The 16043-nt window shown below is 39.9% G+C and overlaps 1 protein-coding gene across 1 annotated transcript in view; it reads left to right on the plus strand.

The window, feature by feature from the left end:
- The window catches only part of patj (PATJ crumbs cell polarity complex component), a 64593-nt gene that overhangs the window by 22626 nt on the left and 25924 nt on the right, over positions 1-16043 (plus strand). The window contains exons 26-30 of the mRNA XM_062515614.1: positions 2119-2296; positions 2964-3074; positions 3423-3491; positions 5027-5147; positions 15484-15680. Coding sequence (XP_062371598.1) covers positions 2119-2296; positions 2964-3074; positions 3423-3491; positions 5027-5147; positions 15484-15680 — 676 coding nt within the window. The remainder of the gene's footprint in view (positions 1-2118; positions 2297-2963; positions 3075-3422; positions 3492-5026; positions 5148-15483; positions 15681-16043) is intronic.

Genomic DNA, 16043 nt, shown 5'->3' on the forward strand with positions numbered 1-16043 from the left:
TTTCCTGTTTTAAACCAACTTCCGGTTATCACAGGATATTAGGGACACAGTGGGTTCAAAGGCCATAATAACAGGGTTAAACATTTCACAGTGTTCTCCCTCAGTATCTCATCTGTCTTATATTACATTTGTAGCCTTGTGTGACTTGATCCACTTGGCCATTTAAGCCCCTCAATTTAGTTGCCTTTTTCATTTTTGACAACTTTTGGACATATTTTAAGGGATCACTAAAGAGTAAAAATGGGATACAACATTTTTATCCTATTTACAGGATGGCATTCTGATCCCTCAAACAGAAAAAAATGGGTTTACACCCCATATTGTCCTCCTAAGAGGTTCATACAAATCAAACCAACACCTCCTTCATGCAAGACTATTTTTCATTTTTTCTAACTTCAGACATGTGCTGTGGGGATATTAAAATGGACAGGTTGGATCTACCATATTCACATGATCTACAAAGTGCCACACTATTGCAGAAAAAAAGAAATGTTGGATTTGCATTTCATCTTGTCCTTGGAAAAAGGCAATAAAAGTGGCATTTTTAGGAAAAAACGCCATTTTGGCCAACTTTGAAGGCTCATAGCCTCGAAATACGAAAACTAACATTCTCAATTTTTTGTCAACATGTTCTCTTACTCATGGACTATATATATGTAGAGTTTTAAAACTGTGAGTGCTAGCCATTCATGACCATAAGAGAACAAAAACAGGGTTTTTTTTTCATTGCTTTCAAAACAAATATGGGTTTGTTTCGATGAATAAGTCTCCAATGGTGGGAAGGACTGTAATTCCTTTATGATTTTGGACAACAACACAGGGTACTGCCCCAGTGTTCAAATTTTTAGAAAATAATATGGTAGCCTTAAGAGAGGAGAGGGGTTTAAAAAAAAGTGGTGCTCATTAAATCCAGAATTTTCAGCCTTTTTTTAGGACGCGTCTAACCACATTTGAAGAGCCATATCTCAGAAACTAAACAAGATACCCAGCTAAAATTTTGGTTTTCTTCTAATGAGACATGGAGGAACATTTGGACCAAAAATCAGGAAAAACTGAGGACCATGGTGTCGGACCTGTTCCAACTGATATGGAATTGCCCCTATGGCTGATATTTTGTTGCCCGTTTTTAAGCAAACAGACAAGGAAAAAGGAAAGAGAATTAATTGTTTTTATGAATGTATTTATTTATTCATGTTTATTTTCTCTTTAAAGGGGTAGTTTGGAATGTTGGACCTAGGACACCTAATTTCCAAGTTAGCCAGTGTGATATTAATCAGTGGAGACATCCAGTCCATCTAGTTGCAGTTTGCTTCGGGCTAGGTTACCGGCGCAAATCAACTGTATCTGCTAGCCTGCCTTAAAACAGTCTTACCCACTCCACTGCATACACGAGGCAAATAAATTCAGACTAAAATAAAGTCAGACTATCGATGTAGATGTCTGTATTGATCGAATAATGTTAGAAATAAAACTTGCCTTGCATTGCATTACAATAGTTATACTTTGTTCCCTGTAGTTGGTAGTAGGCATCTGCTACAGCTGCAGTGGACTATATTACCTAGGTGTCCTGACTGGAATGTACCTCTCTGTTTACTTTTTCGGGCAGTACCACTAACCAGAGCACTGTTGAGAAACTAGTACCTCAAAATGTAATGCGGTCATTGATTTCATCTATAGTCTAACGTTATGATTTGTTTGCCTCGGGTGTGCTGTGGAGTGGGTTTTTAATGGCAGGCTTGGACATACTGTTGTCTTGCGTATGCCAAGCACCAGAGAACTCTGCAACTAGAAGGACTGGATGAAATGTGCTGGAAACTGTCAACTGTCTCCACTGATAAATATCACATTGGCTAACCTGGAAATTCCCAAACTACCCCTTTAACTGTAACTTATTTAAAATAACCTCATTAGGAAGCAGAAATATAAAATAACCTCATATTAGAAAGCAGAACAAATATCCTACCTACGATTATTTTTCATGACTTACTGAATCAAATATGATTTAGTTCAGCACATCGGGTGTTAACTTACTTATTCTTAATTTATATATCAAGTTGATGATCTTGCTTGAATTCTAGACCTCAACCAGGCTTTTTTTCCATATGTTTGGTGCTGTAGGGTGGATGTGTGGCAAGAGCCTGACGAGCCTCTGGGAATTAGTATAGTGGGTGGACGCACATTGATCAAGCGGCTGCGTAACGGAGAAGAGCTGAAGGGAATATTCATCAAGCAAGTGCTTCCACACAGTCCTGCTGGACGTACCGGTACACTGAAGACTGGAGACAAGATACTGCAGGTGACTCATCTACTGTATGGAGGGTGGCATGGCACATTTATTGTTATTCCTCACTTTCTCTCTCAAAATATTTATTAGAAGCCTAGAGCCGAAGTTGCTGGATCCCCATTGTTACCTCCGCCAAGGAGGTTATGTTTTCATCGGGGTTTGTTTGTCTGTCTGTCTGTCTGTTTGTTTTGTTTGTTTGTTTGTTTGTTTGCAAGATAACTCAAAAAGTTATTGGTGGATTTTGATTACATTTTTAGGGAAGGTCTGAAATGACCCAAGGAAGAAACGATTACATTTTGTGAGTGATCCGTATCACCTTCTGGACCCAGGAGTTATGTTTTCGCTTGGCGGAGGTCTGCGCTCTCTGAGTGCTTTTCTAGTTTTGCTATGTATTATTAGGGCCAGAGCACCGAACGGTATTGAGTCCACACTTGGTACAGGAAGAAATAAGTATCACTTGGCCTCAAGGGGGCACTGCAGTACTGGAAGTGAGGTTATATCTTGGGCAATCTTTGACCAGTTGCTATGCAAGTAGTTCTGAGTGCTTGCTACCTTTGCATGGCAATGCCATTCCTGCAAGTGTACTGCTAGGCCCTCCCATTGCCACTCGTGGCTATATTCCTTCATTCATCTTCTTTGCTGTAAATCCTGCACAACATGTTGGTTCTTGTTCCATTAGGTTAGTGGAGTGGATCTTCAAAATGCCAGTCATGAAGAGGCAGTGGAAGCCATCAAGGCAGCTCCAAATCCAGTGGTATTCGTTGTTCAGAGTCTATCAACTACACCTCGGGTAAGCAATTAAATATAAATGTACTGGAACTCCCAAAGATAAAGTATTGATTTTTACAAAAGTATCATGACCCACACAATGTAAGTAAGTAAGTAAGTAAGTAAGTAAGTAATATTTATTTATAAAGCACGTTTACAACAGTTCACACTGACCAAAGTGCTGTACATAGTGTAATAAGAGGTAAAGAAATAAAATGAAATAATATACAATGAAATACAATAAAATAAGATAATAATAATAACTCAAATAAATAAATAAATAACAATACTAATACTTGTTGTATATATGTATCACTAGTATATATGTGTATGTAATGACTAGTTCTATCACTTCCTCCCTTGACTGCAGCCCATCTCTGTATTGGCACCCAGCTACAGCAAACACAAGGCCAAGAGAAAGGTATCTGCACCACCTACGGTAAGAAAATGCAAAATTTACTTTTGGACTTGGGATATTTATTGGTTCACAATGTTCAACATGTTAACTAGGCTAATATGCAAACTATTGCCTTCTTGCAAGTTCCAAATATATGTATGGATTATCGCTTGATGGAAAACGGAATGACCTCGAAGTCACCACCAAAACATAAGCAATAGGGATAGTGTGTAATTTATCTTCGACTTATTCAACTTATTTGATCTTAGTACACTGTCTTCCATTGATACAGTAGGCATACGAAAAGAAGTGGCAAAGGTGCATGGCATCATGCAGGCAGACAGGAACCTGTTCATTCATCTCTTTTTAAACATCTTTCCAATTAATACCAATGGCAGACGAGGATATAATTTGACAATAGTAGGCCTATCAGATATTATCTCCTAAGGTAATTTTTGGCATCATCACAAACTAGGCTAGGCTACAGTATAGCCTATCCCATCCATTGGTGATTAAATGTGATTCAGCACGATTTATAAGTGAATAGCATAATGTTTTGCTCAAATTCGTATTGCTACGGATTAGCAAATTAACAGACTTGTCGGATGTGATATGGTATTTAAAATGGGTCTGTCAAGCTACAGTAAAGCATATTTTTGAGAATTGAATTGCTTGGAAGAGCAGAAGAAATGCTACATATTATTCTTTGAAAAAGTGTTTAAGATCAGATGTGCATCAATATTGAGATTGTAAATGTCACTGTAATATTGCCTGACCCATTCCATTTAAGGTACTGCTCAACACTGCTATTGGTTAGCTTCAACCAAATCTTTCATTAATTAACCTAGACTTGACTTGGCCCACTTTGTGTGCCTGACTCACTCTGGCCACAGTGCATATGCACGGGCAGCAAAATAAGCTGCCAAGCTCGGGGCCATAGCGTGTAGTGAGCACACACAAACACACATTGCCTGAACCCCGTCACCCACCGGACACAGAGTTCAGCGGTGTGGGCTTGACCCACAGGATTTTAGAACAGTTTTCTAACCCTGTGCGGCTGCTGCACGGTAGACGTTTTGTAGTGGGGTTTGCTCCGTTAAAAACAATGGAGTTTTTTTTCTTGTCATGTCGGGCCCGCGTACAGTACGTGTCCGGTGGGCACCGGCCTTCAGAGTAGTTTGGGGTAATGTGCCTTACTCATCATGGGAGAGCACTCCTCTCAGTGCAACATTGCATGGACACTGTTTCCAAAATGCTGTGTAAAGTGGAAATAAAAACGTGATTTGCAAATAATCTAGACCCTGTATTTAATTCATAATAGAGGCTATATACCATTTGTTAAAACTCCATATTTTTCATAAAATAGTAGAATCTTGTTGGTTGTTGACTATTTTATTTTTGGAAATATATATAGGTTTACAGGTTTACCACACACAGCGTCCCAACTTTTTTGGATACAGAGTTGTAATACGGCATTTATTACATTCATATATTCATGCTCGAGTTTTGGCATCAGCATCACACACATTGCATCTAAGATAGAGACCTTCACCATCTCTCTGTTTTGCTCTCTGCAGATGACAGTCAGCGCACCAGGGATCCCTCCGCCTCCCATGCGTCTGCCTCCTCCTTACCGTCCCCCTAGCAGGCTGCAGGAGGAGCATCTTGCCCAGCACCAGGAGTTGGAACAGGATAGAGGTGTGCTTGCTTTTCTCTTTTCCTTTTTCCCTTTTCAATTATTCTGTGTTTGGACGCCTACTAATTTAAGCAGAGAGGGTCTTTGATAGTTCATACATACATACATACATACAGTACATACATACATACATACATACATACATACATACATGCGTACATACATACATTATGTCCACGAAAGGAAAAGTCCACCAGTCATTTTGGTCCACGAAACGATGTGCTTTCTTCAGGGTTTCATGGACACAGTGAAACTACGGTGTAACATGATTTCGTAATGAATATACTGTACGTGTTTCGTCACACAAAAAGCATTCTATCCACAAAATCCCCATAGAACCCCCTTCACTTTGAATGCCAAAAATGCAATATTGTGTTTTTTATTCTCATGCGTTAACAATGTATTACGAAAATAGACACTCTAAGACACCTTATGTGCAATTTTGGGAACTCTATGATGAATAGGCTGAAACAGATGACAATCAAAAACACAGAATCTGGACATTTTATCTTAACTCAAAATTAAACTAAGCTTTTGATGGTTGCTGCTTTGGGTCGAAGTCCAAGCAGCAGTCCAGCCGGCTAGCATGTTAGTCCTACTGCACACATCCTCATCCAGAACGCTGGTGGTCATCAAGGCAGGTAGTCTGGTAGGTCCTCGGCCAAGATGTTTCACTAGTTTAGAGCTGCCTCGATTGAAGTCTCAGGGCCAGAAGCTGAGAAGGCCATTAGCGACACAGGTAGGCAGTCTACCGTTCAGTTGGCATCGATGTTGCAGGCCGGACTGTTTTTGGCTCAAAAAAGCGATAGGCCAGCCACAAACCAAGCTTAAAAAAGGACCCACATGTCGATGGTGTTGTACTCAAATATTTGACACGAAGACGGAACAAAACATGACATAAAAATACATGTGTCCATAGCTATAACATAGAATACGCTGTGGCTCTACAAAATGATCAAGATTGATTCAACAATGATCTAGATTGTGGCATCCTGGTTGAAAGCTTCCGAATTCAAAGTGTTAAGTAGGCCTACAAGAAAATGTCTGACCTGTCGGAAGTTCACCAAGCTCCCAATCTCATTCCACAAGCCTAGAGTGCCCTCCTAAACGGTTGAAATGTTACTCCTTGGTTCATCTTTTTTTTATACATATATATATCGCGCAAGTCGCAAGACCAGCCAAACTATGAAAAAAACTGTGACCTTCACAATTCACAATAACAGTCAATTAGGTATTTGCTCCATTACATTTGAACATATTACTCTTCATTCCTCCATTTATAGTTCCTGTTTTTCTGTCTTCGCATGCACCGTACCAGTTTTATCCCCCCCAAACCGATGTGTCTTTTGTTTATCCTTCTCTAAACCTTTTCTGTCCCACTGCAGCTCCTTTCACTTCTTCAAATATTTCAGAATGTTTCTGTCAGTCTTTCTGTAATTCAAACACAAAGTTGTAATCTACACTTTTCTGTCTGTCTTGAATCTACTCTTTTTTAATTTTTCTCTCAGTCTGTTCTTCTATACTTCTGTCGCCACCTCTTCCCTTTACCCTGCATTCTCTAGTCCCACACCACCTGCTACCCTGTAGTGTAATTGTTGGAATAGTGTGCAAGAGCTGTGATGTTGCAGGGGATGTACCAAGGTAGGTGAGTCTCCTTAGCTTGTCTGTTATCAGCGTGTGGACATTGTTTCCTGCAGTGTGTGTTTGTGTGTGTGTGTGTGTGTGTGTGTGTTTGGTTAGTCGGTGTCTAACGCTACTAAACTAAGCTGAATATTTAGCTGTGCTTGTTCAGCACAGTGGTTAGCATGCTGTCTTTGCAAAGCACCTGCTATGCTGCTGCAGTGCCACTGTGCCTGCCATCCTCTCAGCAATCTGACACTCCTCTCCCCCTCACATTGCACTGCTCACTGCTACTGCATTGCCACAGCATGCACATTCCTGCTGCATACTTCTGATTCGGTGGTCTTTTTTTTTCTCTTCTTTTTCTATGTTACTCAGCCACAAAAACATGGCTACTGTTTGTCCATGGTCATGGGTTCAACATCCAAGGAGCAGAGCGTTTATTGAACTTATATGCACATATACATATGTGTGTGTGTGTGTGTGTGTGTGTGTGTGTGTGTGTGTGTGTGTGTGTGTGTGTGTGTGTGTGTGTGTGTGTGTGTGTTTGTGAACTTGTATATGTTAATTCATTGTGTTATCACTCCCTTTGGATGAAAGTATCTGTGTAGTAGCTGTGGGCTAAATGCTCTATTTCACTGCCTGTGAAACCAATGTGTACATATTATTTTTATTATTAAGCAAGAAATGTCTGGGCAGGGCAGTGATGAGCAGTAATTGCACAATATTTGTCTGCAGTGGGATTATTTATTGGTGTTTCAACATTAATTAGAGGGAGGACTGATAGATGGATACTCTTGTTCAATGTTCTTTACACACTGTCTTTGCAGACAGCATATTGATATAGCATGAATGAACGGTATTCATCCAGCTTTCTTGCCACTGAAATGTTTTTGTTACAGCACTCTGACTTTACTTGACTGTAGATTGATGGACTACACAAAATACAGAGAGAGAGTCAGGGGTGTGTGTTATTGTGATTCTCTCTCCTTGGGAATGAAGTGGTGAACTCTGTTTTAATGTGATTGAATTTTAAGGGCAAAAATGTGTTGCACTTCCTTTCATTTCCTTTGGAGAAAGAAACATTTATAGCCATATCTCATTTGGATGAAGTATCTGCTAAATGAATAAATGTAAATGTAGGTTGCAGTAAGCTGTACGTTAAAGCAGCACTATACAAGATGTTTACCTTAATATAACTAGAGGTCGACTGACTGATCGGCCGGCCTATTAATCGGGCCGATTTTGGCATTTCTGTTTGTTTAAGTAATCGGCATCGGCCGATGTCCATTTATATTAGGCCAATTAGCAGTTAAGTGCAGCAGCACAGTGTTGTTGCTATAACATATGAGATGCACACTGCCCGTTGTGTCAATTGTATTATAAGCAGACCAGAACAGTTTTGGACCAGTACAACAATGCTATTCCTGCGAGACAACGGCTTAAATTCTGCTAAATAACTGCTTTTGGCAAAGTTGCATTGTAAGTTAGCTCAGTGGTAGCAAAGATCAAAGTGTGCCATCTTCACCTACCGAAGATCATTGTATCCACAAGACGGTGGACAAAACTGTGTAGCGAAAAATGTCTGCATTTCCAATGTCATCATCCCTGTGAGAGTTTAACAGGTGCAATAATTGAAAATCCCCATGTTATTTTCCCATAGAAAAAATCTCAAGATACCGGATCTCTTTATTTGGGCAAAGATGGTAGCTTTTTTGTAGGCGAACTTCAAAGGTCTATTGGAAGTGTCAGACGTGCGTATTTATCTATTTAATGCAGTAACTCTAAAGACACTAGAAAAGTGTGTCTACAGTCATTGTACAGAATTGGAGGGGGTTCATACAGGGGTCATGTAGGAACCGTATTACCGTATTTTCCGGACTATAAATTGGAATTTTATCAGTTTGGCTGGTCCTTCGACTTATAGTCAGGTGCGACTTGTGTATCAAAATATATATATGTTTTTTTAACATGTTTTAAATAGGTCATTGTATGGGAAACACTGTGTTAATTGATACTGATTGACATGAACCAAGGAGTAAACATTACCATCTACAGCCACGAGAAGGTGCTCCAGGCTTGTGGAATGCAGAGCTGTAGATAGAGATATTTTAAAACAAACATATTTTTCTCTCTCTCTCTTGCTCTCCCGAGCATTTGCTCTGCTGTCGGCTTGTACCTCCGCATTGCCTAAATACTTGATTGCATTGGATTCTCTGCACATTTAGCTACATTTTCATGTATCACAACAGCATTTTCGTTCTGTGAATCTTAGGTAAATTGCTTTACAATTACTGTTGGGCCCTCCTCGTTGGCCGCCGAATTTGTTATTACCAGGCTGACCTCAGCTTCGCTGCCATTCACTTCTTCAACTTTATTGATATTCCCGGTAGAATTCACAATCTTTTTGGCCTCTATGTGCCCAGTTACTGTACATAGTCTCTGTCTGTTCATGGTCTTGGATTTTGCAACTAAAAGTCCAGAGCAACTTATATGTTTTTTCCTCCTCTTGACGCAGTTTTGACTTTTGATGTATAGCACACAAAGGAAACATAGTGTTCAATTTAAAAAGAAGACAACCTGTTCAATTGGTTGTGCTACTTTCTTTGATAAAATTGATGGTCGGTAGTTTGATGGGTAACTTAATGGGTTACAGTTGATTCCACTGCTTGTTGCATTATAGTGACCATTCAAAAGAGCATTGATATATATTTTGTCCCAGATCTACTTGATAGGGGTCCTGATATAAATAATGAATAGTCCCTGTTAGCCGGTCAGAAGTTGGTATTTCTTGTCTCTGGGGATAACAGTATTTTAATATGAACCAGATGATGCCTCATCTGATGTCAGATGATGTTTATAATAGCAAGCAGTGCTTTACACATTTCTGATTGAAGTGCTAAACGGCAGGAGCAGAATTTTACAGTTGGCATTTCTTGATGGTGTTTATTAGAGGCAGGGTCTAACACCTTTTATTTTCTCTTTGCAGGCTAGACTGGCTGATGCTTGTGTGCATGTCATCGGCTGAATATGTGGTGCCAAGATCCAGTAGTTAGCTGCAGGAGAAATCTGAAGAATTTATAATGGATCATTACCCTCTTCATATCTTTGCACTCTGATTTAACTTGCCTACTGTGGGTTTGTATGAGGGTTGTGGTCAACTTTCTTGTCTGTGCTCCCATTTCCACAATTTGATCTTGCTATAATTGGTTCAAGGGCTTTTCTGGTTTAGTCAGGGTCTTTGATTGTATCATTCTTTAGTTTGGCTACTTTGTAAGAAAATATGATATCATGTGCTGTTGTGACCAGAGGCCTCACTATTCTGTCAACAGTCCCTTGCTTTATTGAGATGGCAACTTCTGAGTCCATCTCACCCTTGGTTTCCTGTCCTTCCCTTCCTAGCTTTTAAGTGAAGAAAACGTCTACAATAAATCATGCAGATAACTTGTATTGGTGTAGTGTTGTCTTCCAACTGTTCTAGATTATTCGATTTGAATAGGGAAAGAAAAATCTTAATTGTATAATAGTGTTTATGAATATGGACTTGCCCCTCCTCTGTATGCACATAAATCTAAGCAATTGCGCAAGGACTGTTGTGGGCACAAATCAAGTTATCATCATTAACACACTATTCACATTTGTTCTAAGCTGTTGCATTCAAGTTAGCTCTGCTAAGTTCTTATCACAAGAGAGTCAATTCCCTGAAGGGGCAATGCTAGTGTAGTGGTTAAAGAGCTGGGCTAGCATGGGCAACGGTAGTAAATGTAGTGGCCGTATGTGGGTGGATGTATGGCCACAAGATTGAATGCAACATAAAACAATGATCGCTTTAATTTCTGAATCCTTATTAATGTATAATTAATATTAGAGTCCCTCTGTATACTTGTAGCTACTGGGGCTTGGTAGGGCAGCGAAAGGCAGGGAATGTTGGGAGTTGTTGGCTTTCATGTACATGAGCCAAAACTATATTTTCGCTTTTTTCTCCCATCTTAGGGGAAAATGAAGGAATGATGCATGACCATTCAAAAATATGACTGTGTTTCTAAAAATATAAAGCTTGATGCAAATGGGTGAAATGCTCGATTAAGGTCATTGATGATTAACAATCATTAGACTCCAAGCCAAGACTGCTATTTTTCAAACCAGCTTTATATAGCAGTTTGCAAAGTAACCCAGGTGGTTTAAGTCACATTGTTTGATCATCAAAGCATTTATGATATTTATCCATGTCATCACAAAATATCCACATAGACACAAACTAATTCAACCATTTCTATTGGACTCTGTGTTGATGTAGGGCACCTCTAGAATAGTCAGGTCAAGGCCACTTGTCCCAGCGCTGAAGAGATATCCCTGAGCCATGGGCTGTGTTTATTATAGCCCTGCTGCACCTGTCCCACTTCCTCTTCCCAAATACACAGACATTATTCTGCCTGCCTGCCTGAACCACACCACAACTAGCCTTGTATTACACTATTCTTCACTGCACTGTCTATATGCTGTCATTTTTTCCGGGGTCAGGGATTGCATGCATTCTGAAATCTGAAATAACAACGCACACATATTTTAATTTCAGAAAGGGCTGGATAAGACTTTTTAAGTTTGTGCATCAGTAAGAGTGTATTTCCTGTCAACACTCCTCTTTATATCCTTTCTGGGGATTTAAGGGGTCCAAGCATAAAAAAGCTTTCCCATTTAAAGTGTTTGAAGCAAAACCCATCGGGTCCAGGAGCACCAGAATAGGCTGGTGGATTGAAAGCTTCACTCTTTAGGCACATAAAAGGACACTGTTTAACCTCAAGGTGTAATAAATAACGTCTAAATATTATGTTGAAAAGCCCATCTATCTTTAATGCACTCAGGCCTCAGGGCAATGTGTGAAATATGCCCCACTGATTAAGGTACGTTTTTCAGGACAAATTGCCGCAATGTTTGAGGGGATGAGGTCTCTTTTGAAAGATGTAGACTAATGAAAATCCAGTGGTGTTAACATGTCCGTATGATGTTTTACAAGACAAATGATGAGCAAAATAAACTGTCACTGTCATTGCAAAGGATTTCTGCTTTTGATCTACTGTTCAAAACCAATCACAGCAGCAAACTGCAGTCCCTCATGACCTCCTTCATGAGCCAAGTGTGTTCTCTTGATTACTTTGGTGGGACACAGTTTCTTCATAAAGACACAGACAAGCTAGCTAATGTGTTAGCAGCTGCAGCCAGTAGTAGGTGAACAGTGTGTGGAGAGGAGATGGGGCTAGATGGATCCCAATTCCCAAAATGATGAAGAAAGTGTAATTACATTTAAGGCCATGAGGGCTTTTTGCATAATTATCTATGTACGGTATGCTTTAGAGGTACAAAAATGAGATTCAGAGCTTGTTTACATGTACCAAGATATTTATTTTAAAAAATATTTTTTTCTTTTTTAATCATGTTAACACAGCATTCATTTTAAAAAAAATCTCCGTACACACATGAACGCAAAATGATTCCAAACACGAATCCATGCTGTAATAGCAAAACGGATAATGGATTCAATGAACCCTGAATCTTCGAAAACAGTGCAGGATATGTATTGAATATAGCTGTAGCTGCCAGCATTACATTTGAAATCCCTCACACTTGGCTCTAGGATAGCCCCTAGATCAGCAGTATCCTATTGAAGCACTAGTCGCCCTCTCAACCAGTTACAGTAGGTCCTCTGATGAGTGTTCTGATGAGCATTCCGAACAGATTACTTTATTAGTGGTTCTGCAGCGATGGAATGACCTACCTTGTGCTGTCCATTCGAGTGATGGGTTGGTATATTCAAGTAATATTTAAGAAGTCACCTTTTTAACCAACAATCTTCAATCATTTAATTTATTTGTATTATTATTATTATTATTATTATTGTATTATTGGTTGGTTTTACCTTGTTCCAGTAGTGTAAGAGCGGGTGCGCACATCTGAGTGTTTCAAAGCAGGTGCTGGACTCAAAAAAAGGCAACAGTAAAAGAACAAAAAAGTCCGCACACTAGGGCTCCAAAATGATTTCTTTTTTTCTTTTTCCTTGTCTGAGGAAGGGCTGTTGGCCCGAAACGTCACGTCACAATGTGGTGAATAAAAGAAAAAAAGAAATCATTTTGGAGCCCTAGTGTGCGGACTTTTTTGTTCTTTTACTGTTTACCTTGTTCCAGCTCACTAATTACTTGTGAACTAAAGATATTGATAATAATGTTTAATGCAACAATAGGTTTTTTTTTTCAACACATTATGACATGAGAAATTGCTCTGAGCTTGTAAATATGTAAGGCCAACCTTATGCTCATTAAACAGGTTATGCAGTAAAATCCTAAAACAACGTACACATCAAATAAGTATATGTGCGCACACACACACACACACACACACACACACACACTTGCACAGCATGTTCCTATTTTGAATGTAATGCACATGTGCCTGTGCTTGAGAGGGAGACCACAAGAGGGAGGAAGGTACAGCACGGACGCATACGGGGGAAGGGTGGGTGAGCAGGAGGGAGAGAGAGAGCGACGGAGAGGGAGGCGGTGATGGAGCACGAGAGATGGGGAAGCATGTAAGTGCAAACCCTCAGTTCTCCAGTGCATGCATCCCCATTCAAGAGCCTCTCTTCTCTGGTCAGCGTGCTTGCTCGAGCACACACAATACATCAAACACTGTCAGACAAATGAACAACGTAAACACAGGAAAGCCTATGGACTGAAGCATGGACGATGTTGCCAGGTTGGTGGATAATTTGATTTATTTAGCCTGCTCGGCTCCTTTCTTTTTTGCATGCATTTTGCTGTGAATATGGTTGAAATGCAAGTGGTGTTAGCCTGTTTTGTGTACATGAAATTGTCTTGGGTTAAATGATGTGCCCTTTGTGAATGTGTCTGAGAGTGCACACATGCGTGTGTTGTGTGCCTGTGGGCATATGCTAGCACATGTTCATGTTGTATGGTCAATGCTTAATGCATAGTGTATGGTGGTACAGTAACTCAGGCTACTATGAGATTCTATTGCACTGACCCTAGAGAGGACACTGAGGGAAGATGGAGGCTGTGCTGCAGCCTCTAAAATCTTGTTACAGCTGTGCATGGCTGTGTACTCAGACATCTAGGGGTCAAACGCACACACGCTGCATTTGCTTCCAATCTCTTAATCTTTACCTCTTGGCAGATAGATAACAGTTTCACCCACCTCAGTGAAGGCTGTGGCTTACTATGTCTTCAGCTGTGTGAATCTGTTATGACCTACACACACTGACCCCTATTTAGGACACTTAGGACACATTAGGGTGATACACCTACAATTGGTAGGTTTACAATTGGTATAATTGATAAGGTACAGTATGCCTGCAAATACAAGTTTGAACTAAATCGTTGTTTTTCTGAGAGGCGAATGGTTGTGTATAAGAGAGTATATTGAGACCTATATAGACTGAAACATGTGCATAATGAATGAAGTTTCTCATTCTCCTTGAAAATGTGTAATCTAATATCCCTTAGTTCTCAACAACAGGTTGGGATCATACTGTATTCTACCCTCAATAGTTTGCTTATATATGCTCAAACAAATCTGGCCACAGGTTTCATTTACTCTTATGCTCTCACATTGGGGTTGTCCTCCTTGTCCTCCAGGATGGCGGAGTGCTTGTCTTTTTGGTGTAATTTCTTCCCAGCTTCACCAGCTGGTTCATGATTAACTGTATGTATTTGGATGCACAAAAACAAAAAACATTTATTGTGACAGGGCAGTCAATTTTGTATTTCCATCCATGCTCTAGTCTAGACTGTCCACCACGTGGTGATTAAAAAAAATGGTATATTAAAATGACATGCCTTCAGTGCAACACAATACACGTGTAGACACAAATATTGTATTCAATATATAAATATTTTTTGTTAGTATAATGTATTGCATCTTATTACATTTTAAACCAATTGTAATACAGTGTGGCCTTTCTGACTCACAACTTAGAGCAACCTCTATCCTAGCAAGGCATATCCTATCCCATTCCTACATGGCAAATTGTTCCACCAAGCATAGAATTTAACCTTGATCTCTAGTCTTGCCGTAAACTCTCAATAGGACTGAGATCTGGGTTTTGAGAGTGTTATTCTTGGACCTTGATTTGGTGTCCTTCACAAAGTTTTGGACCAACTTTGATGTGTGATTCAGGACCTTGTCTTGCTGGAAGATCCAATAGCAATTTGACAGCAGATTTTGACTTTACATCATCCCTCAAAATGTCTGCATAATCGTGTCTTTTCATGAGTCCACACACTCAAACAAGGTTCCCTGTGCCTGAAGCAATAGTGGGAAATTATGTTTAAATTTTAGGATTAATTTACCAAAAAGCCACACCCATATGCATAAACAGCTCTGGTTTTAACTCATTTCTGTTTCAAAAGGTCAACAGACAAACTTCAATCTTTGATGTGCACTGCTGTGTTGTGTGATCAGAGCATGTTGTTCAGTGATCTAAAGGGTTAGGACTGACAATCAGCTTGCCAATGAGAATCCCACTTGTGTATATGATGTTGCACCATTGTGCTTTTGAATAAGAGAATATTTGCAAATGGGTTTGCATAAAAAAAATTAAAAAAAATCTATAGTGTGGCTCTGGCCAATGGTAATGTTTGCATGGCTGAGGTACAGCTTATTCTGCATTTATATTGTATTATGTGGTAACTGATGGTTTGTTTATAGAGGGAATCAGGCAGAGGTATGGGGAGCTGCCAGGAGAATTAGTGCTTGTGGACCTGGAGAAGGACCGACAGGGTTTGGGACTGAGCCTAGCCGGGCATCGCGACAGAACCCAGATAAGTATCTTTGTGATCGGGATCACTGCAGGTGGCCCAGCATACAGAGATGGCCGCATTCATGTGGGAGATGAGCTGCTGGAGGTGAGCTCAAACACACACACACACACACACACACATATGCGCGCACACACACACACCATTTAGATGTTGATCAAAGGCTGGTTCTCAGGGACACGAGCTTGGAAGTCTTTTTTTAATGTTTTGTCTATGCTCTGTGATTATATACTGTATACTTAAAGGAGCACTAAGAGTTCAGGCAGAGTTCAGTACAGCATGTGCACTAAGAAGACAGAGTCCAGAGGGTAGTTTCAGGGTGCAACATCCTTTTTTTTGGTCTGCCCCTTTGTCCCATCATTTAGATTTAAAGTAGCACTATAAAATAATTACTACTTTTTGAGCTTTGTTGTCTATAAGCAAGGACATTTGGTATCATCTTCACATTCA

The sequence above is a fragment of the Sardina pilchardus genome, chromosome 15 (genome assembly GCF_963854185.1).
Source record: "Sardina pilchardus chromosome 15, fSarPil1.1, whole genome shotgun sequence".
Taxonomy (NCBI): domain Eukaryota; kingdom Metazoa; phylum Chordata; class Actinopteri; order Clupeiformes; family Clupeidae; genus Sardina; species Sardina pilchardus.